The sequence below is a fragment of the Silene latifolia genome, chromosome 11 (assembly GCF_048544455.1).
Source record: "Silene latifolia isolate original U9 population chromosome 11, ASM4854445v1, whole genome shotgun sequence".
Lineage (NCBI taxonomy): Eukaryota > Viridiplantae > Streptophyta > Magnoliopsida > Caryophyllales > Caryophyllaceae > Silene > Silene latifolia.
In genome coordinates, this window is record NC_133536.1 from 12,213,215 (window position 1) to 12,237,807 (window position 24,593).

At 34.0% G+C, this 24,593-nt stretch overlaps 2 protein-coding genes, 1 long non-coding RNA gene and 2 other non-coding genes across 6 annotated transcripts; 2 read left to right on the forward strand and 3 right to left on the reverse strand.

Annotated features, from left to right (window-relative positions):
* Positions 1–320: 320 nt before the first annotated feature.
* LOC141612710 (uncharacterized) lies at positions 321–14,270 on the forward strand. 2 transcript variants are annotated; one of them, XR_012529161.1, is made up of 3 exons: positions 321–1,356; positions 1,770–1,872; positions 14,135–14,270. It is a non-coding gene; the product is annotated as an uncharacterized LOC141612710 (long non-coding RNA). The 2 variants fall into 2 exon arrangements; XR_012529162.1 differs by lacking the exon at positions 14,135–14,270 and having other exon boundaries at positions 1,770–4,303.
* Positions 14,271–14,869: 599 nt separating this feature from the next.
* LOC141612711 (deoxyhypusine synthase-like) lies at positions 14,870–17,452 on the reverse strand. Its single transcript, XM_074431495.1, has 7 exons — positions 17,155–17,452; positions 16,885–17,052; positions 16,332–16,550; positions 16,166–16,252; positions 15,648–15,753; positions 15,239–15,474; positions 14,870–15,137 (listed from the first exon to the last, which is right to left on the reverse strand). The coding sequence occupies exons 1-7, from the start codon at positions 17,350–17,352 to the stop codon at positions 15,042–15,044; spliced, it is 1,110 nt and encodes a 369-aa protein (XP_074287596.1). The 5' UTR covers positions 17,353–17,452; the 3' UTR covers positions 14,870–15,041.
* A 1,110-nt stretch (positions 17,453–18,562) lies between these two features.
* LOC141611062 (uncharacterized) lies at positions 18,563–22,176 on the forward strand. Its single transcript, XM_074429473.1, has 3 exons — positions 18,563–18,714; positions 19,786–19,951; positions 21,765–22,176. Exons 1-3 carry the CDS (start codon positions 18,654–18,656, stop codon positions 22,018–22,020), a joined length of 483 nt encoding a protein of 160 aa, XP_074285574.1. The 5' UTR covers positions 18,563–18,653; the 3' UTR covers positions 22,021–22,176.
* A 411-nt stretch (positions 22,177–22,587) lies between these two features.
* Positions 22,588–22,659, reverse strand: TRNAT-UGU (transfer RNA threonine (anticodon UGU)). Its single transcript has one exon. It is a non-coding gene; the product is annotated as a tRNA-Thr (tRNA).
* Positions 22,660–24,126: 1,467 nt separating this feature from the next.
* On the reverse strand, positions 24,127–24,198 carry TRNAT-UGU (transfer RNA threonine (anticodon UGU)). Its single transcript has one exon. It is a non-coding gene; the product is annotated as a tRNA-Thr (tRNA).
* Positions 24,199–24,593: the final 395 nt, after the last annotated feature.

A 24,593-nucleotide genomic window follows, 5' to 3' on the forward strand; every position in this document is an offset into this window, starting at 1 on the left:
TTAATTCATAAAATTTTTAACGGTACTAAACACTGATCTGACCGTACGAATAAACTAATCCACCGGCATCTTATCTTCCCCTTTTACTCACTTTTTTATCTGATAAGATAAAGGACAAGTATAAAAAAATGAACGGTTAAAACTGATTGGCCGACACAGTCCGCGCACTCACCATATAATAAACTTAACTTGGTCTTGGTATGTACATAGTACAAACACAAATATATACTCCCAAGGGTTAGGGAGAAAAAAAAATATGGTAAATTAGTATAAATACCTAATAGTTGATGGCTTAGGTTCTCTCAAACTTACAAGTTTACAACCACTAAACCCTATGTCTAGATTCCCACCCTTCCCTCACTATTTTACCTTATTTTGTCCCTCTTTTTTTCCCTGGAGTTTGGGCTTTTGCCTCTATGTCTCCCTTCTTCTTCTTCTTCTTCCTCACTTGCCCAACTTTTCTTCTTTAGGTTCATTACTATCTATATTATTTTCCTTTTTTGTTGTTGCATATGTATAGTATTATCATATGTTTATTTATATTGTTATCATAGGGGTGAGGCTGCGTATATCTGACTCTTTCTTATCCCTTGATTTGCGGCAGCTCTTGAGGCACTAGGGTAATGATAGTAATGATAGTTGTTGTTATCTTTGACAAGTTGATTCACTTTTTAAATTCTTGTATTCAATCAATCAAAATAGTTTTTCAGTTCTTGATGTATATATATCACAAGTTTGATCTATAGATTTAAATTATTTCATTTACATCTATTTATTTTCACTAGCTAGGGTTTATTTATTGACTGCGTACATCCGATCTTCCTATCTTTCAGTAGATAATCAAGTCGGAGATATTTGAGGTTTGTACTAGAAATTTGTAGATATTATTGTAGGGTTTTTGGTAATATTGTGACAATTATTTCAAAGATTTTTTAAATTTGGGTTTATTAGTTTCATGAGTTTCTAAGGTTTCAATACATGAATTAATAATGCTTGGTTATGTATTCCTGCATATTTCATGCATATAATAACATCTATGCAAGTGCATCACTTGACACACACACAAGGAGAGCTAGGGTTGCTATCAAAAGAATCGTTGTTTGCTGATGCAGCATCACCAAGATTCACAATCAAAGACGACGATTGATTAGTGATTAAAAATCACTTGATATCTCGCTTCTAGATATGCGAATCTTGATGATGCTGCATTGGCAATAGACGATTATCGATGAAATGTGATTGAGCAAGAAGCGTTTTGTGATTGGTGTCTTTTTTGACAAAAAGATCGAAGACGACATCTACAAAAGATATCAAAATTGACGGAACACAAAGTTATGTCCAATAACATATACGATGGTATACTACTAAACCCTGTTCTTTTGAAGTTCATTTCTGTTCATTATTCCTATAAATTCAATTCAATTTAGTTTATTTTTACTCTTCAGTTCAGTTCAAGTTTTATATCTTTAGTTCAGGGTTAGTTTAGAGAGTTTCAACAACTCATACTATCATACTTATGTACTTAATTTCATTTCAGTTATGTTCTGTTCAAATTCTACAGCAGGTTCAGTTCAGTTCAATTTAACTCTTTTATTCAAATCATATCTTATAAATTCAGTTTAGTTCAAGCGGTTTCAGACGGGGCTAAATGACATTGTCCAATAACATGTTTTGGTCATATAGGAAAGAAAAATCTTGGGTTTGGAAGATTGCAAGATATTTGGAAACAAAAAAGAAGATGTAATATGGCAAATTTGTGTGGTATGCAGGATAGTGAACAAGAGTGTCACAGATTGTGTACAAGATTTGGACCACTTGAGCAGCATAATAAAGCTTGAGAGTTTAGATTATTGGACCGACTTACATATATTGGTACGTTTATCTGACTAAGACCTTCTCATTTCTCAAATTTATTATTATTCATCTTCTTTTCCAAATATCTATCTGGTGATGAGGTAATATAACTTGGTGCTTATTTTTAGGTCATGTTATGCTTTTATATGGTATCATTGGTTGTAACTTGTAATACGAATATTGAATACTTGTCAAAGAATCAAATATATGGTTTGCTTGGTCATATGATTTTTTTTTTTTCGTATACCACCTGGTTTAGTTCAGAGTCCAGCTCGATCTTCTTCATGAGTTTTAACACTACTGCTGTGTATTCCCGGGGATTGAACCTGAGATTTCTGTTTAAGTTGGAACAACTTTTTACCTGTTGATCTAAGTGTTCATGGGTTATTTGGTCGTATGATTGATGATTCATATCACCAATTAAAGTCTAAAGGATCATGTGACTATTCGATTGGTTAATTTAGAAACTATGACTAGTTTTTATTTGACGACTCATTTTGATTTGAAAATTTCTTAGGTACAAATATCATATAAGAAGTTTTGAATTTTTCATTTTAGTTTCTTAGGTGCTACGTGTAGTTGATTACGATTTCTTATTGGTCATAACTCATAACTCATAACATATGTGTATCTGAGAATTTTTTATCTCTTTAAATTCTTATAAGAGAAGATTTGATCGAAACTAATTTACAAAAGATAACTTCATTATACATCTAGGGTGTAATCATCAACAATAAGTCTACTGTATGATTCACAAATTCTTGGGAGAAATGGTCTCTCAATAACTTATTGAGAGACCGTCTCTCCCCAGGACTTTGTGAATTATCAAGGAGGCTGCAATAGCGCAATGCTACCTAGTTTGATACATAATACTCGGTATATATTATCTCTTGTTTAGATGGAGGAACGGAGAGGAATAGAAAACGGTAATAATTTACATTATTGGGTTAGTAATCCGGTTTTAAGGAAACTGGACGAGTCATGGAAATGGAGGATTCATTTTTCCTTTCACCTTATCTTCCCTCTTACCTAAACTAACCTCATGAAGCTAGACGTCTAAGATTCCAATAAATAAACTCGTTTAAGGTTTACATTTGTTTTTGGATCGGTTTATTAGGGCATATAAGGAGTCCTATCGTTCCATTCTCCACCACACAAAACATGTCAAAAAGGAACATACTCTTAAGCTGATGCGAGTTATTTATGAATCAAAATGTAATATCGATTACATACATATGTTAATTATGTATGCTACACATACAAGTTGGGTTCATAGTGTCCTCTGTCAAGTGGGACATGAAATTGGTCCTAGCCAAAAAAAAAAAAAAAATGCTATGAAGATTTAGTGAAGATCTTTCCTTTAATATAGTTGGTTCATTTAAGCTCTTTTATTTTTTTGGTGGGGAAACTTGTAAGAGTGTAGCCAGCTTGCATCTTAGTCCTTTTTGCTAGTACTATCACCATCTTATAATTCACCTTCTAATTATATCTGTACTATTTTGATTCCTCTCCTCTTTTTAATTGCTTTCTAACCCAAAAATTACTCCTCTTTTAATTAATGGCCATATACACTTTCTAAATATACATTCCCTCGGTTTCAATCGTTTGTTTACCTTAACATAAGACTGTAGGAGCCTTTCAGGTATTATTTCCATGTTTCTAATGGAGTCAAAGACTCATTACTCTTTGGTTTTGGACTATGATGGAATAAATCAAAATGGTTCATGTATTGAAATGGTTGTGTTTCTTTCTCTTGGGAAGTGTGTGGTCCTTTGTTGTAGTTCTCGACAGAATTTTCATCTTAGGTCATTCAGAGACACACTCTTTGCATACATCTGATCCCCTTTCCTCACAATTTGTGGGAGCCATTGATGCATTGCAGTAATGTTGTAGTTGATGTTGTTGTTGTACTCGGTATTCATTATGCTGCATGCATTATTTGTTATTATTCCTTGATATTGGCCAATTCTGAATCGAACTATACTTGACTCATTCAAATTTAAAATGGAAAAAAAGTATCCAACATTCTAACTACGTACATTACTCCTTTACTAGACAGATTGGTACTGTCACTCTAATGCAGCTCCAAATAAACAGTGATGTTTTATGACACGGTTTGGAGTAGGAGTCGACCATGTAACTATCGAAGTGAGAAACATAAAATTAAGCTAATAACAAGACTCATGTTATTAAGCTTGGATTTTCAGAAAGAAACAGGAATTAAGCATGGCTCATCTTTCGCAGTGCGCCACGGGTACATGCGAGCAGGGATGGAATTAAGCACAGGCAGAGGCCGACTAGGCTATGACCTGGACAATTTTTTTAGGAAAAAAAATACTATATACATAAATAATATTTTTTGCGAAAAAAATAATTATAATTAGAAATACAAGAAAGATGGTTGTTTAAGCCCTAGGTAGAATTTCAACCTAACTTCGTTATTCTTGCATGCAAGTTGTGAACTCTCATTTCTAAAGTAAGTGATTAAAGGTTCATGATACCTAACTACTACGAATGAAAAAACTAAATTTAAGAGGGGTTTATCTATTAATTAAGTTGCTTTTGTTATCCGAAGAAGATTGCCCCAGCACTCAACAGTCGGAATTCTCGGGAAATACTATTGAAGTTGGTCGAGTTTTGAACCTAGACTAACATGGAAGATGGTTTTACCAGCCACATAATATCAGTTGACAATATAACATTTAATAATGTATACCGATTTGCAGATGTAAGTTAGCTTAACTTGTAAAGTCGTTATAAATAGTGATACTCATAACTTAGGTTTAAATCCTATCAGCATTATATTTACCCTTATAACTCCTTTTACATCAAAAAATAAAGTAAATCGATTATAATCCTCGGACACGAGTATCACCTCTCCCAATTGACACAAAAGAGTGAATCACCTTGGTGTGTGCATCAGATCTTGATCCACGCACGTACCTTAGTTTACTTTGCAACTTGCAAATTTACTTTAATTTACATATACCAATAGGTCTCACATATATCCGTCACAAGATTGTGACGGGTCAAGTATCACTCACATGGATAGATAAGACAAAAAGTAGAATGCCTAGAGAATTACAAATGACTTGTCTTTATCCTCTCACGTGGGTTTATTTGACCCGTCACAAGCTTGTGACGGATATCGACCGTCACAAATGAGAATTTGTGTTACACATATGATATACTCTCTCTGTCCCGGCCATTTGTTATTCTATTCTATTTTGAAGTGTCTCATACTCTCAGTCAATTGTTGTTTTTTCTATTTTAAGAATGAATTTGATGAACAATTTGATTATTCACTCTGAATTTATTCCACTTGTTATTTACTAATTGGCTCTCACATCTTTCCTTAATCTCTGTGTCAAAACCAAAAAACAACAATTAACTACATCGAAGGGAGTACTAAACATTAGCCAATAATAGTGGTTAGTGACATAGTGCAACATGTAATATTTAATAGACTTAGGAAATGTATACAATATGCATTTTTGTAACCTAGGACATTTCCATATATAGATTTGCCCATAATACAGGAGTATACATTATTTATTTTAGTCATGGTTCCTGAAATTACAGCATATACTTTGCTTTTGATGCTTTATTTTTTTTTATTTTTTGAGGGAAACAATTTTTTATGGTATACATTATTGCCCATGTTAAGATTCTTCGATTTGTCATTGAGCATGCTTATAATAAACTTTTCGTACATGATAAAATGTTTTTATATAGGATAATGCTATCTAAACTCCATTAAATATTGATTATCGACTTATCGTACCACTTTAATTTGTTTGATGTCATGATAAGCTGTCAATGTTAGTTACTCCCTCTGTCCCGGTAATTTGTTGTCCTTAATTTGTTGTCCTTTTCTATATTAGGGTGTCTCAGTCATTTATTGTCCTTTCTATTTTAAGAATGAACTTGATGAGTAATTTGATCATTCTCATTCAATTTGTTCCACCTGTCATTTAGTTATTGGCCTTTTCCTTTTTTCTTGGTCTTTGTGCCAAAACAAAAGGACAACAATTGACCGAGATGGAGGAGGTACATGCTACTTTTTGTTTAATCAAATAATTCAAGATTGAGTTAACTGTAACTTTTATAATCAAAATTAACATGTTCTAGTCTCATAATGAACATGTATAAACTAAATGCGGAAGCGCGATAAAAGAGATTGATTACTTATCTATAACCATTACTTGAAATTATTAATCCGTCTTACTAAATAACCTAATTTCTTATGCCCCAAATCTGACTTGGCTTCCAAACCATCGGCCTCACAATTTAAATTGTGTATTTTCTTAATGAGATAGGATTGGTGAACCTTAATCAGAATAAATATGTTCGCCTTATATACTTTTGCCATAAAAGAGTCAACTGAACAGTTTACTAAATTGTGAGTGGTAAATTCCATCATACAATGGACCAACTTAATTTCTATAAAATAACTTAGTTAAATATTAATATAATACTTATTTATTTTATGGAATATCTTACATAAACCTCCTATAAAATAATTATATGATCAAACATTGTTGTTCCGGGTGTAATTCCAGAGCAGTGATTAGTTACCACCCGTGGCTCGTAGAATAATGTCTTGAGCTGAATCCTTCTTGCTCCTATCGTCCCACTCGGCCTCTCCTGCAACAATGAACGAAGGCGAGGGGGCTTGTTTGTGTGCCAAGCGTACTCACTCCGACGCTCAAGTCATAAACTTAAAGGGTTAAGGTTCGTGTTACTTGGCTAGATGCGTATTGTAGAGAGATAAGGGAGATATTACCAGATGAATAGTGTATTTAGGTTATAATTGTGAGATCCTCTCCTCAATGAAGGTTGAGGAGTATTTATAGACTTTCACCTTTTGTCACGTAGTGGCCAAGTGGCCAAGTGGCTAGCAGGTGGAAAGACTGATCTACCCCTCGGCCGAGGGACCTATGGCAGGCCGGCGGACAATGTTGACTCGCCGCCGAGGGGTCTTGGATATGAGTACGCGGATGTGTGTCCCTACGTGGCGGGTTGTCACGCCGAGACCAGTGTGGCGGTAGATGGGATGCATCGGCTAGGCTATCTAAGTCGTTGACTTGCTGTGGATATCTTTGACCTTGCTCAGTGTGTTGACTTGGTCAGCGGTGCAGAATATGCCCCATCAATTGTAAAATCATATAACAAATACCATGATGACCTTGATGCCCTTATCCGGTAAACTACATGATATATTATGAGCCTAGGCTCGCTAGTTCCTGTGGTTTACGTGAATTGTCTTAGCTGATTCGTGTAAACCACATCAACCAGCGAAGGCCAATCACTCTAAACAATACAAATAGACCAATTTATATTTTTTTCCGTTGTGTTCGATCTAGCTTGTCGAAATAAGCGATTTGAAAAAAAAACCTCGAATTGAACACCCAAGTCCGAAGTTGTGATCGTTCATGTTGATCCTCATTTTTTGTTATTAATTATCGTTTAGTAATGTTATGAAGAAACGAAAGGAGGAGAATAATGAGAAATTTTATGAAGTGTAATGGGTAAAAAATGAGAGTAATTATCTTGAAAACCATATTTCCCTAAAAACTAATTAAAAAGTAAAATAAAATAGTAACCACTCATTATATGAGAGGTCTCAGACTCTCACATTAACATTATTGTAAAACCGTTTCATATGAGAATTAGCGTAAAAAACTAAAAATGTTGGAAATATTAGGTAAATGGATGGTGATATATACTTGCTGTTACGTACGAGTACAAGCATAATTTTCCATATTTACCTCCCTTTGTGCAATTATGTCATTGGGGAAAAACATGGAAATGACATAAAGTCTTGGTTTTTTCGTTTCTCTAAGAGCATCCACAATGGTAAGCAACAACCCAACTAGCTTAACTTTTCACATCACATTTTTGAGCTATAACACTTTTAAGCTACTAAACTCCTCCAATGGTTAAGCTATAAGAGTTGTTGCTTAAATAAATTTACAAACATTTATTTAATTGGCATATATCACTTTGTGGGTCCATTTGAGCTACTAGCTTCATAGAGCTAGTTGCTCAAACTAAGCTAGTTCATGTGGAGTTCTCCAATGGTTGAGCAACTAGCTTGAAACTTTAAGAATTTGCAAGCAAGTCCTTTTACTCAACCATTGGAGATGCTCTAAGACCATCCTCAAGCAAGGTCAATTGCTAGGTCATGACCTTGTTTGGTCACACTAATCATCAATTAAGAAAAAAATTATGGTGACCTTTGGAGAGAAGAGGTCAATTTGTGACATTTGGTGGTCAATTTGTGACCTTTGGTGGAGCAAATTGACCCAACTCATGACCTATATGTGGCGATATGTGATTAGTTAACAATATTAATAATTAATAAAAATATATATATATGAAAAAGTGATATAATGTAGAGAGATGTAATTGGTTGGAAAGTGAAAAATGATTGGATTGATGACCTAGATCGTGACCTTCTGCTTGGGAGGGTGGAAGCAGGTCAAGATAAATAAAGTGGGATTAAGAGAAAACTGGGTCGCGACCTAATTAACGCGACCTTTGCTTGAGGATGGTCTAATGCTCCTGACAACAGATGCATTCAAATGATTCAATAGTACTAAAATCTCTAATTGTTTCAAGGGAAAATGATAAATACAAAGCAAGTAAGAATTATAGTAACGCAATATACAAAACAATTAACAAAAAATCATATTATGATAAGGAACGAAAATATAGAAATTGATTATGGAATATTATGGAGGTAATGGTAAAAACAGATTTATAATAGCAGATTTAATTATAGCGTAGTTTAAATACGTCTATAATCAATGATATCACCTAAATAACTTATATTTTATAATAGCAGATTTATAATAGCAGATTGACTTGTACTTTAAAAGAGACGACGAATAACTTATCAAGTTATCAGTTGATCCAACTATAAGCACAATTAAACTTGAATCAAACGTCAACAAATTTTTAAAGAGATTGAAACCAACTCGACTCACCCAATTTACACCTCCGAAAAATATTGACATAAAAGTAATAATGTCATGGTGCTTAAATTATTCCACAATAAAATAACGTATATGCTAAATCCCGCACGCTTGTTTGCTAAATCCTACACATTTTATCCTAATTTTCCATATTTGCCCTTTGGTAAAAAAACAGAATTAAAGACTACTAAAGAATTAAAAAGATTTATCTCTCTTACCCTAATCAATCCCTTCATCGTTCGATTATTATGAATCGTAATTCGCACATATCAAATATAATTTCGTCATTTTATCAATAATTTTATTAAGACCCCGACTTTTAGTCGATTTAGATGATGTTTTTGATATTAAAAATAGGGTTTTTTTAACAATTAGGATTTGGATTAAGTTTGGTTGTTGAAGGGTGGTTGTGGGGACGTCGGACCGAAATATGGTGGTCAGAGAAGGATGCTCTCTTAAGTCTTAACCTGCGATTTGTTCTTCTTCATCTTCAAGGATGCCCTCCTTTTTATTAGACATTATAATGTGAGAGTCACAAACAATTAAAGTCATAAAATTGAACATTTGTCTCCACCAATTTATTTTCCTGTAACCAAAGCACTCATACAGATGATAAGCAATTGCAAACTGATGTGCTCTTATCGCTTGGTGTTTGTTTTGTGAGACGATCTCAAATGTGTGCAGGGAGGGGGGGTCGGTTGCGGGAAGGAGGTTGTCGACTCCGGGATGGTCAGCCGCAGGGAGGGGACTGTCGAATCGGGACGGTAGGATGCGGGGAGGGGGTCGTCGGTGTGAAGGGATGGTCGCGTCGCGTAGATGGGGGTGTGGTGGGGTGGTCGGCGGCGCATGGACGGGCGGTGAGGGAGGAGGGTGACGGTGAAAATTATTTGGGGTTTTTTATTTTCTCTTGTTTCTCATTTGATGAAGGGGAGAAATGAGAGGGGCAGTCTTGGAATAAGGCGGAATTAAGTGCGGGATTGAGTAAAATGATGTGCGGGATTTAGCACGTCCCTAAAATAAAATAATACACGTTCTTGTTCTTTTGCAAGGTTGTTTTACACAGAAATTTGTATAAGGGTTATAGACTTATAGTTATATATATATAACGCGTTTTTCTAGTTTTTTTGTGAATCTGTCTCACATTACAATATAGTAAGATCACCTCATAAAAGACATCAATTTTATAGTTTCTGAACATTATGATAAAATTTTTGAGTTTTGTTTTAAAAATTACTTCGTATGAGTTTTGCTATAAAGTTTCTGAGTTTATTCACGAAAACATTGAGCTCTAAAACATTACAATAAAACTCAAAAACATTACATATAAATTTAATAAAATTTGAGTTTGGATGGAAAAAAAATTAAAATCTAACTTATAAATTTTAATAAACTCAAAAAAAATATAAGTATGCTAAAAACAAATAAAGTTTGAGGTAATAAGCTCAAAAAATATACAAATATGCTCGAAAACAAAAAAAAATTTGAGGTATTACATCCGATGTATGTTCCTTTTTCTCGCTAGGGGGGCTAGTGGGGGCGCTCGGCCGCTCGCCCCCTGACGGTTCAGTTTTTCGAAGTTTTTAGTTAAATGTTTCGAATTTCTTTCGAATGTCATCTATCTTTCTTAAGCTCAAATCCTGGCTCTGCACTGGGTAAAAAGAGGAAGAAGAAACTGGACCATTTGATAGTGATCTCTGGTGCTGATGGTCTGTACTGTGTAGGGTTCAGTTAGATGGTCCAAACAACTGCATGATCAATGGTAAAGATCTAACCATCCTTCCTTCAAAAAAAAAAAAAAAAAAAAAAAAGATCTAACCATCCCAACCAAGTTCCATGCATTTCTCCTATATCAGTCAATTATTATTGTACTCCGTACTTGGTACAATGATGTCTATCCACTCTAAAACTTCTTTTAAAGATCCTCAAATCTAAATCTTTAAATTTATTGATCGAGTACAAATTAGTGGCGGATTTTGGAGTGAATAACTAGTTTTGGAGCCCGTGAAAATCACGGGATCGTTAATAATTGATTGTGTTTAAGTGTTTAATTTGTGAATAACTTATATGGAGTAGTCCCCCTCTCAATTATTTGTTTAATTTTAATTAAAAAACCACTCATAAATAATTAAAAAAAAAGTAAATAAATAAACACGACTGGGGAAACGGTATTTTAAAACAAAAGTTTAATACACCAAATTTTTGATTCTGGATGGTACGCAAACCAAAATGTGAATAGCTTGGTTGTTTTGAAGTGAAGACACAATCCGTCAAATTGAATTTTAGTCTTTCCGGTCTTATGGACAATCTTGACGCCATAGAAGTATTGGAACATGAAATTGCGCTCCATTGTCGTCCCTTGTTTTCAAAGGACGGGTAATATTGGTTTCGACAACCTGGTATCAAATAAGACAATATGAATTGGTATTTTGATGAGATTTTATAGAAAGAAAATCAATGACTCTCAATTTTCTCGTTTGAGTTGCTAATGATTCTTCAATTGCCTGTTCAATTAATGGTTCTTCAATTGTCTCTTTAATTAGCGATTCTTCAATTGTCTCTTTATTATTTAACCATTGCTTTGACCGGCTTAAAGATTATAGAATATGAATGGTTTTTTTCACCAACAAACATTGCATTTTGCCTCTTTATTGCTTGAATGAAGATACTGTTTTTATTGTCGTTTTGGTGCATTTTAAAGTACTTGGCCCTATGTTTATCTTGCAAAGAAACGGTCGTGAACTTTTATGTGAGCAACTTTAACAACTATTCCAAATAATTCCAAGGAAAGATTACATATATTTAAAATATCACATTTTGTGTTATAATAATATACTCCGTAGTATATATAAGATTAGATATGGGACAAAAAGTAAGAGAGTAAAGTAAGGATCAAAACTTTATAGGTGAACTCTAATAATTATTATTATTAGTATAAGATGAGCAAAACTAATTACACATTGGAATTGAAACAATGAATTGGAGAATAAGAATCGTTTTCTAACTAATTACTATTTATGCATATTATAACACTATGATAAGATCAAATTGACATGTGTATCGTAATTTGGCTAAACAATTTGATTTGTAACCTGTTTGACAAAGTAAAAATAAAACATAAGTGTTACAAAGGAGACTAAAGTGTATGAAAGAGTGAAGGACAATAATGCAACAACATGTCAACAACTTATTAAAGATTTTTGCTACCATTCGATATTTCTAATACACCATTGTAGAAAAATGAAAAACTGACAAAAATGAAAGTGTCATCCAAACCAAGAAAAAAATCTGTAAAGAAGATTCATAGCCATTATTTCGAATCTCGTGCATTGTTATTTATATGTGAGTATGTCATCCTCTTATAATATTAATACAAACACACATAAAAAAATAACTAATAAAATTCTAATTAATTCAAAACATAATAAAAATAAAAAGTGCAACAATTAATTTAGTTCTCATTGTATAGTTTACCTACCAATTTTTTGAATAAAGTTGAAAATTCATTCTCCTGCAATATTAATATAAACACAAAAAAGTAACTAATAAGATTTTAATTAATTCAAAACATAATAAAAATAAAAAGCGAAATAATTAATTTAGTTCTTTAGCTATACCTTACCTACCAATTTTTTGAATAAAGTTGGAAATTCATTCTCCTGCAATATTAATACAAACACAAAAAATAATAACAAATTAATACAAAAATAAGAAAAATGAAAAATGAAACAATTAGTTTACTTTTCTATGTATACTATAGGTGCTATTTTTTGAATAAAATTGAAAATTAGGGTGAATATAATAGTTATATATATGAAAAATTCTATTACAAATTCTCTCAAAATTTTATGAATGAAAGAAAAATAAAAAAATATGGTACATAAATAGGAGTATATATAGTAATGATGAAGGGAAAGTTAAAAGGTCATTTCATTAAATAAAGGAAATAATGGTTATTAAATAAATAAGGTAAATAAATAAATAAAAAATTATGAGAGGAGATCAATGGTTTACAATTTTTTTTTATTTTTTTTTTGTGTTTATCCCTTATATTTTTTTAACTTTTTTTACCTTATATTTTTTTAATTTTCTTAAATTGTTAATCCATATTAATTTTTTTTAAAAGTTGTCACATCAAAAGTTGTCACATCACAATTAAACTTGCAATGTCACATTTTTTTTGTTAGCCTTTTAATAAGATTTTATAGATAGAAACTATTATAGGTTTTATAGCCATTATACAACCATAAAATCCAATATATTAATTTTATTTTTAATTTATTTTGTGGTATTATTTAATTAGATAATTGATTGCCGAGAAACTCAAGAGGTGAATTAAATAGGAAAAAATATTAATGAAAATTATTGGTGTTAACTGTTAAGTAATATAAAGAGTTTTAGTCAATTTATTAACATATTATATTATAAAAATTGATTAGATAGAAAAAAAAAATTAATTAATTTGGTGGGTGTTAAGTATTATGAAGAGTTTTAATCAATTTATTTCCGTGTTTAATTAAAAAAAATGAATTAAATAGGAAAAAATGTTAATAAAAATGGTGGGTGGTAAGTAATATGAAGAGTTTTAATTAATAAGTTTTAATTAATTTATTAACATATTTTATTATAAAAATTTCAATTTTAATTATAAATTATAAATTTTATTAACATGTTTTATCACAAAAATTTCAATTAAAATGTCAATATTAACTATAAATTATGAAATTTTGATGTAATTTCTAAGGTTAGATAAATTTGGGAAAACAATATATTTAATATACAAAAATCATTTAAGAATATAGATAATATCTTTTAATATTATAGATAAGTGAACTAAATTAATTTATAGATAAATGAATTAAATTAATGCCATGTAATAATAAATTAATGCCGGTTAACAAAATGAGCGGAAAAAGGGGGATTGTCGTTGTCGGTAGGAACAGTGATGATAAGAGACGGGGTAATTGGGTATGAATGTGTATGTGGCATTTGGGTTATAAATGAGGTGGGCTTCAAATGTCTGCGTGGCTTTTTTTATCCTACGTGGCATTGTCTACGTGGACTTAATTGAACATTTTAGGGTAGCCTTTTAATAGTATTTATAGATAATAAGGGAGGTCTAAGTTTAAACTATTGATTTCGTGGGTGAATCTTTAACACTCAATCATTGAGTCAAGGGAGGCCGACTGATAATTTGACATTGTATTATAAAAAACAAACGGGGACGGGTCGACTCTAGTTAACATATGCAAATGTTTTCTGAATGACCATCTAAGAAATATTGAAATTCATCATATCTATAGGGAGGCGAACGGGCAGTGTGCGAACTGGCTTGCCAACCAAGGCGTGATTCGATGATACGCCCAATCATCTTTTTCAGCTTATGCAACAGGATATTGGGGGAGTCTCGTGACCTCATTGTGTGCCTTTTTCCGCTTTTAGTTTGTATATTTTTTTTTTGTTTCGCTTTTAATTTGGGTTAGTCCCACTTCTTGTAACAAAAAAAAATTGTACAATGCACGTCTGCTTAATTACATGTTCCTGCATTTGAATGCTAATAGAGCAAGTGACTGACTCGCTAATCAAAGATTTTTGGAACATATTTGACCTATATTTTTATCTCAACGTACTCTCCTCCATCTGAGCTATAAGCCATTATTCGAGAAAATATTGTTGGAGTTTCATTTCCTCGTTTAGTTAGTTTCCCTTTCCGGGATTATTATCCCTCTTTCTGTACGAAAAGTGAATGTTTCGACCATATAAGCCTTACTGCCTTAGCTAGCTTTGGACTACCATCGAAAGACGAAAATAATTGCAAATATCGGAATAGTTATATGACTTATCGATCGTTTGATTGGTTAGGGATAATAATATCAAAGCGTCTTGCTTGTGACGGGTACATTTCGTCATAAGCTGAAGACGGGGTAAAATGTGACCCATTTAAGACGAAAATATAACCATTTTACCTAAAAACTGAGAACAATTTCCTAAGCTATAATAATTTGTCATTTAAATGGTCACATTTTATCGTTAAAATGGCGACATTAAGCCCGTCTTCAGCTTATGACGAAAAGTGTCCGTCTTCAATGAGAATTGGTGAATATGAAAAGTTCTAGGAATAAAAGTTGTATATCTAATTTTAAATTAATAACGCTCGTAAAACGACTTGATGATCCATTTCCCACCAGAACACCACACATTAGTTGATTTTCAGGCGTGCTCCGACATCTTTCTCTCGCGCTCTCGCTTAGGGGCAAAGGTCGCAGCTACTACTAACGGGAAAGCGATAGTGGCGTCACAATGCACCTAGTTGAAAGAGAAGATTAATCAGGCCAAAACAAGGATAGACTGCAGAGCGCTACTTTATTAATTAATACGTATATAACAAGTAAAAACGATGGACAAACCTTAACAGTCTTAGCAGTTGCGCGGATTTTTCCCCAGGAAACCGCCTCATCAGGCGAAGCACCAGAATCACTGCCATCAAACTCTTGGGCAGTGTTAATAAAAACAGCATAATCTGCCCCACCTCTCATCAAGTTTGCATTGCATATGTGATGCTTTGCCGCCCCTCCCCCTAGTATTATCATGCCTGTTTTCCTCGGACCCGCTCTTACAGCCTCTAGGTTCATGCCATCTACATCTGCCCATATATAATGATGAAAACGTCAAACAAGTATTGTATTAAACCGCCTTAAATGTGAGACTTGTCCCTAAATCCTACGGAGTAATAATATTGTGTGTATATAATTATATTCCTCATTTAATTATACAGTTCGTCTAGTTTAAGTTAAGCCCAATCAAAAAGACACTTACCCTGCATAATATCGATGATTAAACCCGGGTTGTGACATAAATGAATAGAAAGCATGTCTCCGAGTGAGCCGTCTGTAAAACTTGGACAGTATACTGGAATATTGTTCTGAAAATTAAAATAAGTTAGAGCTTGAGCAAATATATGAAATGTCACACAGCAACGATTACTGGAAAAATTAAAACAAGTTAGAACTTGAGCAAATATATGAAATGTCACACAGCGACGATTACTGAAATATTGTTCTGAAAATTAAAACAAGTTAGAGCTTGGGCAAATATATGAAATGTCACACGGCAACGATTACTGGAATATTGTTCTGAAAAATAAAACAAGTTAGAGCTTGACTGAGTATACTGGAATATTGTTTTGAAAATTAAAAGAAGTTAGAGTTGAGCAAATATATGAAATGTCACACAGCGACGATTACTGGAATATTGTTCTGAAAATTAAAACAAGTTAGAGCTTGAGCAAATATATGAAATGTCACACAGCGACGATTCCTGCTGCGTGTTCTAACCTTAGATGCCCAGTAAAGATATGAAGTTTCGTCATTTATTTCTCGTCCCAAACGAGCAATTGTCTTGGACGGTGTCCATAGTATGTTCTGCAAATATTCGCCAACAAATAATTAGGAAAAACAAATATAGTTACTGTAAATAAATACAATCATCAGATTATTCTACCTGTGAATTTTGCTCTTCCAACATTTTATCCAAAATCGGAGTAATCCAATCATCAAATTTGCAGTAGTTGTCATTCGGAACCAACAAATTACCAATGCGGTTCCATCCTTTTTCGCGTAATTCAGCTCCAGGTAACGAAAATTCACCTTGGAAAGTCGGTGCTAGACATTTAATAAGGTCTTCTTCTATACCCCCACCAGTCGTTACTATCACGTCAACCTGAACAGTCAACACCGGCAAATTCGTATCAACTAATTCTAATCAGGTCATGAATACCACCTCTCATGACTTTACCAGCTAAGTAAGCGGACATCTCTCAACATTTAACAGGTAATATTGACAGATTGACATAGAAAGAAAACTGTTTTGTGGCAATTACTTTCAACCAAATAGCCAACAGGACATCTCCTCAACATTTAACAGGTAATATTGACAGATTGATAGAGAAAGAATAATGTTTTGTGGCAATTACTTTCAACCAAATAGCGAACAGTTTTCGAAGTAAAGCCCGAGAAAATTTGAGAGAGAAAGAAAACTGTTTTGTGGCAATTACCATACGATGTTCAACCAAATAGCGAACAGTTTCACGAAGACCAGAGGAAATAATATTCGAAGTAAAGCCTAAGAAAATTTTGCATCGCGTAGATTCTCTAAATTTGGGATTTTTCTCTTCCTCGCTGCAATCATTTGCAATCGCCTCGTCTGCCAGCTTCCACTCCAGCTACAATCACGCGAAAACAAAATCAAACAAACAACAAACAAGAATGTCGCGTAAATTAAAACTGTGCAAAACCAAAAAAAAAAAAAGAAACAGAGTACCAACCATTTCATTAACTATTTCAATGGCGTCTCCAAGATTTGTTGCTTGAAAACCGGTACAACTTAACGAGTTTATCAACTCAAGAAAATTTACACCTTGATTAAAATCATAGCCTTTAATCTTTCGGCGTTTTCCTTCTAAGTTCTCGGACTCCTTGAACAACACAGCGCAAACAGATGCCATCATACTATCTCCCTCCATTTTGTCACTGACGGATAAATTGAATTCAAAGGCTCACCTCGTAAATTGAAAACGTCAATTATTTTAGAACGAGGAAGTATTATTGATGATAATAATACGTGCCTTACCAATACAATATACTCGGTATTTATAGGCACTACGCGTCTACGCCTTGACCTAATTCTTGTTAAGGAATATGGCGAATATATCTTATAAGATTATGGAATAAGATATATTGTGTGTATTATTATGATTATGAGAAGGGTTTTTCTAAAATGTACCCTAAAGACACATGTTAATAATCTTAATATGTAAGATTAACAATATATTCTCATTAATTATGGTAAGAATGAGTTTATAGTTAAATATCTCATGAGAATATGTTGTCAATCTTACCATATTAAGGTTATTAACATGTGCCATTCGGACACATTTTAGAAAAACCATAAAAAATTACTCTGTAAGATTTTTGGAATAATTGAGGTAGGAGATATAACTAGCTTGATCTTAGTTTTCTATTCCCGAAAGTGGTGATTAGTCCCCATAATTTTAGCTAATTGTGAGATCAAGCCCCATAACTTACAAATGTAGTAATTAAGCTTCATAACTTTGATAAAAACAGAAATTTAACCCAATTTTTTATGTTGGTACGTAGACGCCTATACGGTGTATACATATATATACGATGCATTAGTCACATTGATTTATTTTTAGGGTTTTTGTTAAACACAACCTTTAAAGAAAATATATTATTAAACACCATCTTTAAAATAAAAAGTTTAGAAAATACAACCTTTAATAAATGATTTTTTTTATCAAACACGACTTTTTGATTGGCCGAATTCCGACAACTTCATGATCACTTGCAATTGGGTGACTTTCAGTCGATGTTTGAGATAGCAAACGAGTTCGATTTGAGCTGCTCTTGGACTCGTTGGAAAGATGAGAGTACAGGCTTTCCAGGGGTTGTCAACACAGTGGTTAAAGGTGGCATTATCTGGGTTTAGAGTGGATTGTCGGGGGGTTTTCGTGGTTCTTTTAATGAGGTTATGATGCTTTGTTTGGTCTGACATTTGGTATGTAGGTAGAGGGGAGTGAAAAATGACGGCCAAATAACCCGACTTGACCCAATCATTAAATGTTAGCAAACTGAAATAACCCAAATTTGAATTGACCCGATCCATGCTTGACCGGGTTGTATCTATAAACCGCCATAAGACGTAAGCCCATAATCGTGAAATCGGATCAATCTAGTTTAACAGTTGCCGGTGTAGCCTTCATATTTTTAGTTCGATTAAATTCTAAAAACAAAAACAAAAAAGATGGAAGATCCGCAGAAAAAAGACGAGCGTATGCATTCCCCAACTAATTCTCAGCAAACTGGTAACTATTTTCTCAATTTAATTTAATTTGTTTTTTTTTTTTTTGTTATTACTCGTAGTCTCGTTATTGTATCTAACTCGTGGACCGTGGCGGAGTCAGGATTTTCAGTCAGGGTCCAAAAATTATAAGCGGCGAATTAGGAATAGAATCAGTTAAATTAAAAAAAATTCGGATTTTTCCGTTGTCTCCCCTGCTAGCCTCTATTACTAATAATCATTTTGATATTGTAATGTTAGGATTAAAGTTTTGTTGAATGTTTAATAATATTGATTTCTAGGTATGTGTGTTCGATCAATTAACAAAAGCTTGTGTGAGACGGTTTTATGAAAACCTATTTGAGACGATTTTACATGTGAGACTAGACCATTTATGTCTGACTGTCTGTCTCTTTGAGAGACTAGTGGGATTTAACAAAAGCTTGTATGAGACGGTTTTCCATTGAGTATAAGGTCCTATTCTTTTGGACTGAAACCGTATGAACTGAATTGAATTTAATGGAACTGAAGTGAACTGAACTCTGAAATGAACTGAATTGAAGTAAAGAGTTAATTTGTGAATAGAAAAGCTGTTAGTTCAGTTCAGATTCATTCAGTTTAGTTCATCTTGTCTCTTGCACAAATTAACCCTTTACTGTAATTCAGATCCATTCAGTTCAGTTCAATTCAGCTCGATTAAATTCAGTTCAGTTCAGATGGTTTCAGTCCAAAAGAACAGGGTCTAAGTTATTAATATTATATTTAAACGAGGAATGCATGTGTCTTTGGGACGGAGATACTAGATTCACTGGTTCGATTTAACAAAAGCTTATATGAGACGGTTTTCCATGTGAGACTAAGTTAACAACGTTCCAATTAAATGAATGAGGAATGAGTAAGTCTTTGGATCGGGTGTGAGTCGTGTCACACTCCTACAAGACTAGATATGACCTATTTTGTTGATTGTGCTTGATTGGTGGTTTCACAAACTACACGAGTCACTTGCTCCACGCGAGTAGGTGTGGTCTGTGGTAGCGTGATGCTGTGAGCTTGTTGGGCTAACTTAGTGTATGCTTTTGCTGGCTGTGGTTTTCAGTTTCTGATGATGATGAAATAGACTACGAAACCAGACCAGAATTTTATGATTCGGACTTAGATGATAAGGATGAGTCGTGGGTGACAAACAAAAGGAAAGGTCGGACCACTGATGCTGTTCTCAGCTGTCCTGCTTGTTTCACTACGCTCTGCCTGGATTGTCAAAGGTATGGTTCGACCTGTAAAATCAATCGTTGCATTTTCAGCTGTAAATTAATGATCACAGAGCTAAAACCGATTCTTAATATCTCTGGGTAGCCGCAACCTGTGTATGTATTAGATGATGTTCTTGTTGTTTATCTCCTTCTCTGGGTTAATATTCCTAACAGAAACTAAGTGAAATAAGCTTGATTGCAAAGTCCTTTGTCTGTTGTGACGTTATTTGGATGACTTCGTAGGTGAATTTCCAATGAGCTCATATTCTTTGTAGCCTGGATCTGGAGTATGATTGAATAGACCAAAAATAGCTCACTAAACTATCTAAATTCTTGTATTGGGAAGTTGCATGTGGTCGACGCAATTTTCAATTCCGACATATGTGGACCACCTGCATATTATAACAAAAGGGGAACCAAAGTTGACTGGTGTGAGTGGTAAGGGCTCCCATCTCTTAAACAATTGGTCAGGGGTTCGATTCCTGACTTTTGCAAATGAAAAAGCCAGACTTGGGAGAGGTCAACCCATTAAATTGCCTTCCGTACCCCGAAAGAGATTGCTCTAGCTGTCGGTAGTGGATACTCTTGGTCAACACCAAAAAAGAAATTATAACAAAAGGGGAAAGGAGTGTCAAAACCGATTCTTAATATCTCTGGGTAGCCGCAACCTGTGTATGTATTAGATGATGTTCTTGTTGTTTATCTCCTTCTCTGGGTTAATATTCCTAACAGAAACTAAGTGAAGTAAGCTTGATTGCAAAGTCCTTTGTCTGTTGTGACGTTATTTGGATGACTTCGTAGGTGAATTTCCAATGAGCTCATATTCTTTGTAGCCTGGATCTGGAGTATGATTGAATTGACCAAAAATAGCTCACTAAACTATCTAAATTCTTGTATTGGGAAGTTGCATGTGGTCGACGCAATTTTCAATTCCGACATATGTGGACCACCTGCATATTATAACAAAAGGGGAACCAAAGTTGATTTGTGTGAGTGGTAAGGGCTATCATCTCTTAAACAAGTGGTCAGGGTTCGATTCCTAACTCTTGCGAATGAAAAAGTCAAACTTGGGAGGGGTCAACCCATTAAATTGCCTTCAGTAGCCCCAGCTGTCGATAGGGGATACTCTTGGGCAACACCAAAAAAAATTATAACAAAAGGGGACAAGAGTCTTTAACGTAGAAGAGAAATGTTGTTTGTATGGACTATGGACGAATTTGGATGTTAATATCATAGGCAGTGAGCCGGTCAGGCTATTCTTCTAGAGTTTGGATGTCTGAGGTGCACAAAGAAAAGTATAATAAGAGTCTGAACTCCGATTGGATGAGTAAATAGACGATCTTCTGTTAGAGACTAAACTGCAACTGTAAATTCGAGTAAGTCGGCATGTGGCTCAAGTGTTCAAGCCTTAGTAAGACTCCGTATGTGAATTCAACTTCATTCGAGTGGCTATTTTTGGAGCTGATAAATTAAGGGTACTTGAGATATTCGAAGTGAATCAGCTGGACGAGCTGGTACTTTGTTCTTTATCTTTAGGTTGTCGATATTTTTAATTTTTGCTCGGGTGTTGCAATGAGCCAATGACTCATGTACTTTCCTGTGATATTCGGCCGTGACATAATTGCTATTGATTGTGGGAAGGAGTATTTGATGTGGCAAATAGACATAAAATAGCAGCGGAAATGAACCTGTTTGACCATCTAATTATTTTTCTTTCTACCACTCGAATCTTTTTTTGGCATTGTTTTAACATTATCGATGTTTAGTAGATCAATCTAGAAAATGTTGGCCTTTGAGGATATTGATAATGGTGTTGTTCCTGCAGACATGAGATATATGTGACACAATACAGGGCCATGTTCGTAGTGAACTGCGAAATAAAGGAGAAAACAGTAGCTCCAGTAGGAGGCCAGAAACGGAGAAAGAAGCGGAAGGGAAGAGACAGTGTAGTAGCAGATGAAGTTAGCTCAGAGAGTGAATTAGTCAGGCAAGTCTGCTGCTCAGTCTGCTCAACCGAGGTTGGAGTTTTCGACAAAGATGAGGTCTATCATTTCTACGATGTGCTCCCGAGTGAATCTTAAGAGTAATCAAGTATCACTAACTGCCTCCTTTTTTCAAGTTACGAACCATAATCCATGGCTGTTTGTAAATATACGCTTGATTAATGTGACTTTGATTACGATTAGTTTCTTGTTTACAAACTTGATTAAAGAGTAATGTCAGTTTCATTTGCGATTTTCCCCCTTGGTAAATAAATTGTGATTGATTTCAGTTCTACAGCAAAAACGCAAGAATGTTAACCATCGCTATTGGTAGACGGGTACAGTTCGATTTACTGCATTCTGGCTCCTCCATTTTCTGCCTCCAAGAGCAAAAGAGGTTGCCAGCTTGTGGCATGAAAACCCTTGCACTTTCGTATCCAGCAATGTAGAAACATTTATGTTCGAGTACATAATTTAATTTTTATTGTATTAGTTTCTTGAATTTTTTATTATTTTATTAAAATGTACTCCGTAATACGTATAATTCTAATCGTTTTGTTACCATTGGAAGGTAAAACTACATTTTTCGAATATTTTTGTCTGTGATCGTTTCTCAAGGAATTACAAAAGGAGCATTCCCCTGAAGAAATTACAAAAAAATAAAAGTGCCCCCATGCAGGATCGAACTACAGACCTCCAGTTTACAAGACTGGCGCTCTACCACTGAGCTATAGGGGCCACTTGGCAACAAAATTCCAAGTTAAAGAACCAAAAAAAAAAACAAAAAAAAAAAAAAAAAGAGTCGGACCCATTGCAGTATTGTGATTTGGGCTTTCTCCCTTGTAAGTTGTACCACCTAGCCATGTGAAACAGGTTACTTTGGGTCGATTTTGGGTAGGATTAATTCGGATCGGTTATTTCGGGTTTGTGGCATGTATGAAAAACTACAAGGTCTGAGATCTCAACAAGACTCCACATTACGCAAACGTAATGGAAATCAACTTCGATATCAGTAAGTCAGTAATTTCAAGGTATTGCTAGTTCTTATCAGATTTAATTTTGGGATATGCATTCTTGTCTTTTTCCGTCTTCAAAGTTGATTTTTTTTGGGGGTTTTTTGAAGAGTTAGACTTTCTTTGTGAGAGTCTTCTGGTTGTCTTCTTTTTTTTCTTGGTCTTTTATGTTTTTCTGTGGTATTTTGAAAGTTTTTACTTTCGTTTACCATTTCGTATCCGAGAGGATGCTATAGGTGTTGTTTGGCCAAACTTTAAAAGTGCTTTTGTAACTGAAAAAGTAGTAGCTAGGCCAAACACCCTAAATTATGGAGTTCTAAAACTACTTTAAAAAAGTTAAAAACTAATAACTTACCCCCAAAAGTAGAAGTAGGTATTTTCTACTTCTACTTCTACTTTTCACATAAAGTGCCAAAAATTCATTATTTATGCGTTTTTTTATCCTCTCCAGTAAATCATTACTTCTTTATATATGTTGTACGTTGTACCTCAACTTTTTCTCTTCTCTGTACAATATTTGCTTCTTTTCTCTCACATACACCATCAAAGTACTTTGATAAGGGTGTGTGAAATTATACGAAGTAAATTCAAGGGTAATTATATAATTTTAGTATAATTGACGAGTGATTACATAAAACGTTGATTTTTATTCAAATGATGAATTTATAAATAATATGGTTAATGAAAAAGCAAAAAAAAAAAAAAAAAAAAAAAAAAAGTTGAATGAAGTAGTTAGGCCAAACATATAAATTTTATAAGAAACCGCTTTTACAAAAGTATGGTCAAACCACCAAAACTTTTCCAAAAAGTAACCTGTCAATAAACTCCTTTTGAAAATGAAAAGTTATTTTAGACAAACAAGGCCAAACAGCACCATTGGATGATTTCGATTAACCTAGTTTCTTTTAAAAAAAAAAAAAAAAAAAAAAAAAAAAAAAAAAAAAAAAAAAAAATTCGATATCTTTCAATGACTTTTCCCTCTAGGGCGTAATTGGGTAAATCTTAAAGCAACTCCGATGGTGAGATGACCGAGGCATAAATAAGACGGTTGTTCTACGTACAACAACTCTATCCTACGATATTGACTCCATTTGGTGATAACCATACAAACTACGGAATATTATGGTCATATAAAGACCATATCTACCTTGGTGGGAAAAAAAAATCTCAAAGAAATTTACGAAAAAAAAAATGCCCCCATGCAGGATCGAACTACAGACCTCCAGTTTACAAGACTGGCGCTCTACCACTGAGCTATAGGGGCCATTTGTCTACAGAATTCCAAATTAAGGAAAAATCCAAAATAAGAGAGTCGGACCCATGCAATATTGTGATTTGGGCTTTCTGCCTTTCTCCCTTGTAACTTGTAACTTGTAACTTGTACTATCTGTCCAGTGTCCACCTAGACATGTGAAACAGGTTACGTGGGTCGAATTTGTGTAGGATAAATTCGAATCGGTTATTTCGGGTTTGTAAAAATTCGGGTCATATTTGTTGAGGTTGGACCGTTTGAGTCATTTTCGAATCCTTTATTATCAAATTATTTCGAGATAATGTTCAATCTGCAATCACTAACATTTGGCTTAGGTTATACGGAGTATTAGTTCTACTTGATTTACCTGATTCGGATTGCGAGTCAATATTGGGCCCTCAGCTCGG

Excerpts from the sequence above, each read along its gene's own strand:
- LOC141611062 (XM_074429473.1), top strand. The coding sequence starts at position 18,654 with ATGGAAGATCCGCAGAAAAAAGACGAGCGTATGCATTCCCCAACTAAT. Across the intron at positions 18,715-19,785 it reads AACTAATTCTCAGCAAACTG|TTTCTGATGATGATGAAATA; the intron begins GTAACTATTTTC and ends TGTGGTTTTCAG. Across the intron at positions 19,952-21,764 it reads CTCTGCCTGGATTGTCAAAG|ACATGAGATATATGTGACAC; the intron begins GTATGGTTCGAC and ends TTGTTCCTGCAG.
- LOC141612711 (XM_074431495.1), bottom strand. The coding sequence starts at position 17,352 with ATGGAGGGAGATAGTATGATGGCATCTGTTTGCGCTGTGTTGTTCAAG. Across the intron at positions 17,053-17,154 it reads TTGAAATAGTTAATGAAATG|CTGGAGTGGAAGCTGGCAGA; the intron begins GTTGGTACTCTG and ends GCGTGATTGTAG. Across the intron at positions 16,253-16,331 it reads TGGAAGAGCAAAATTCACAG|AACATACTATGGACACCGTC; the intron begins GTAGAATAATCT and ends GAATATTTGCAG.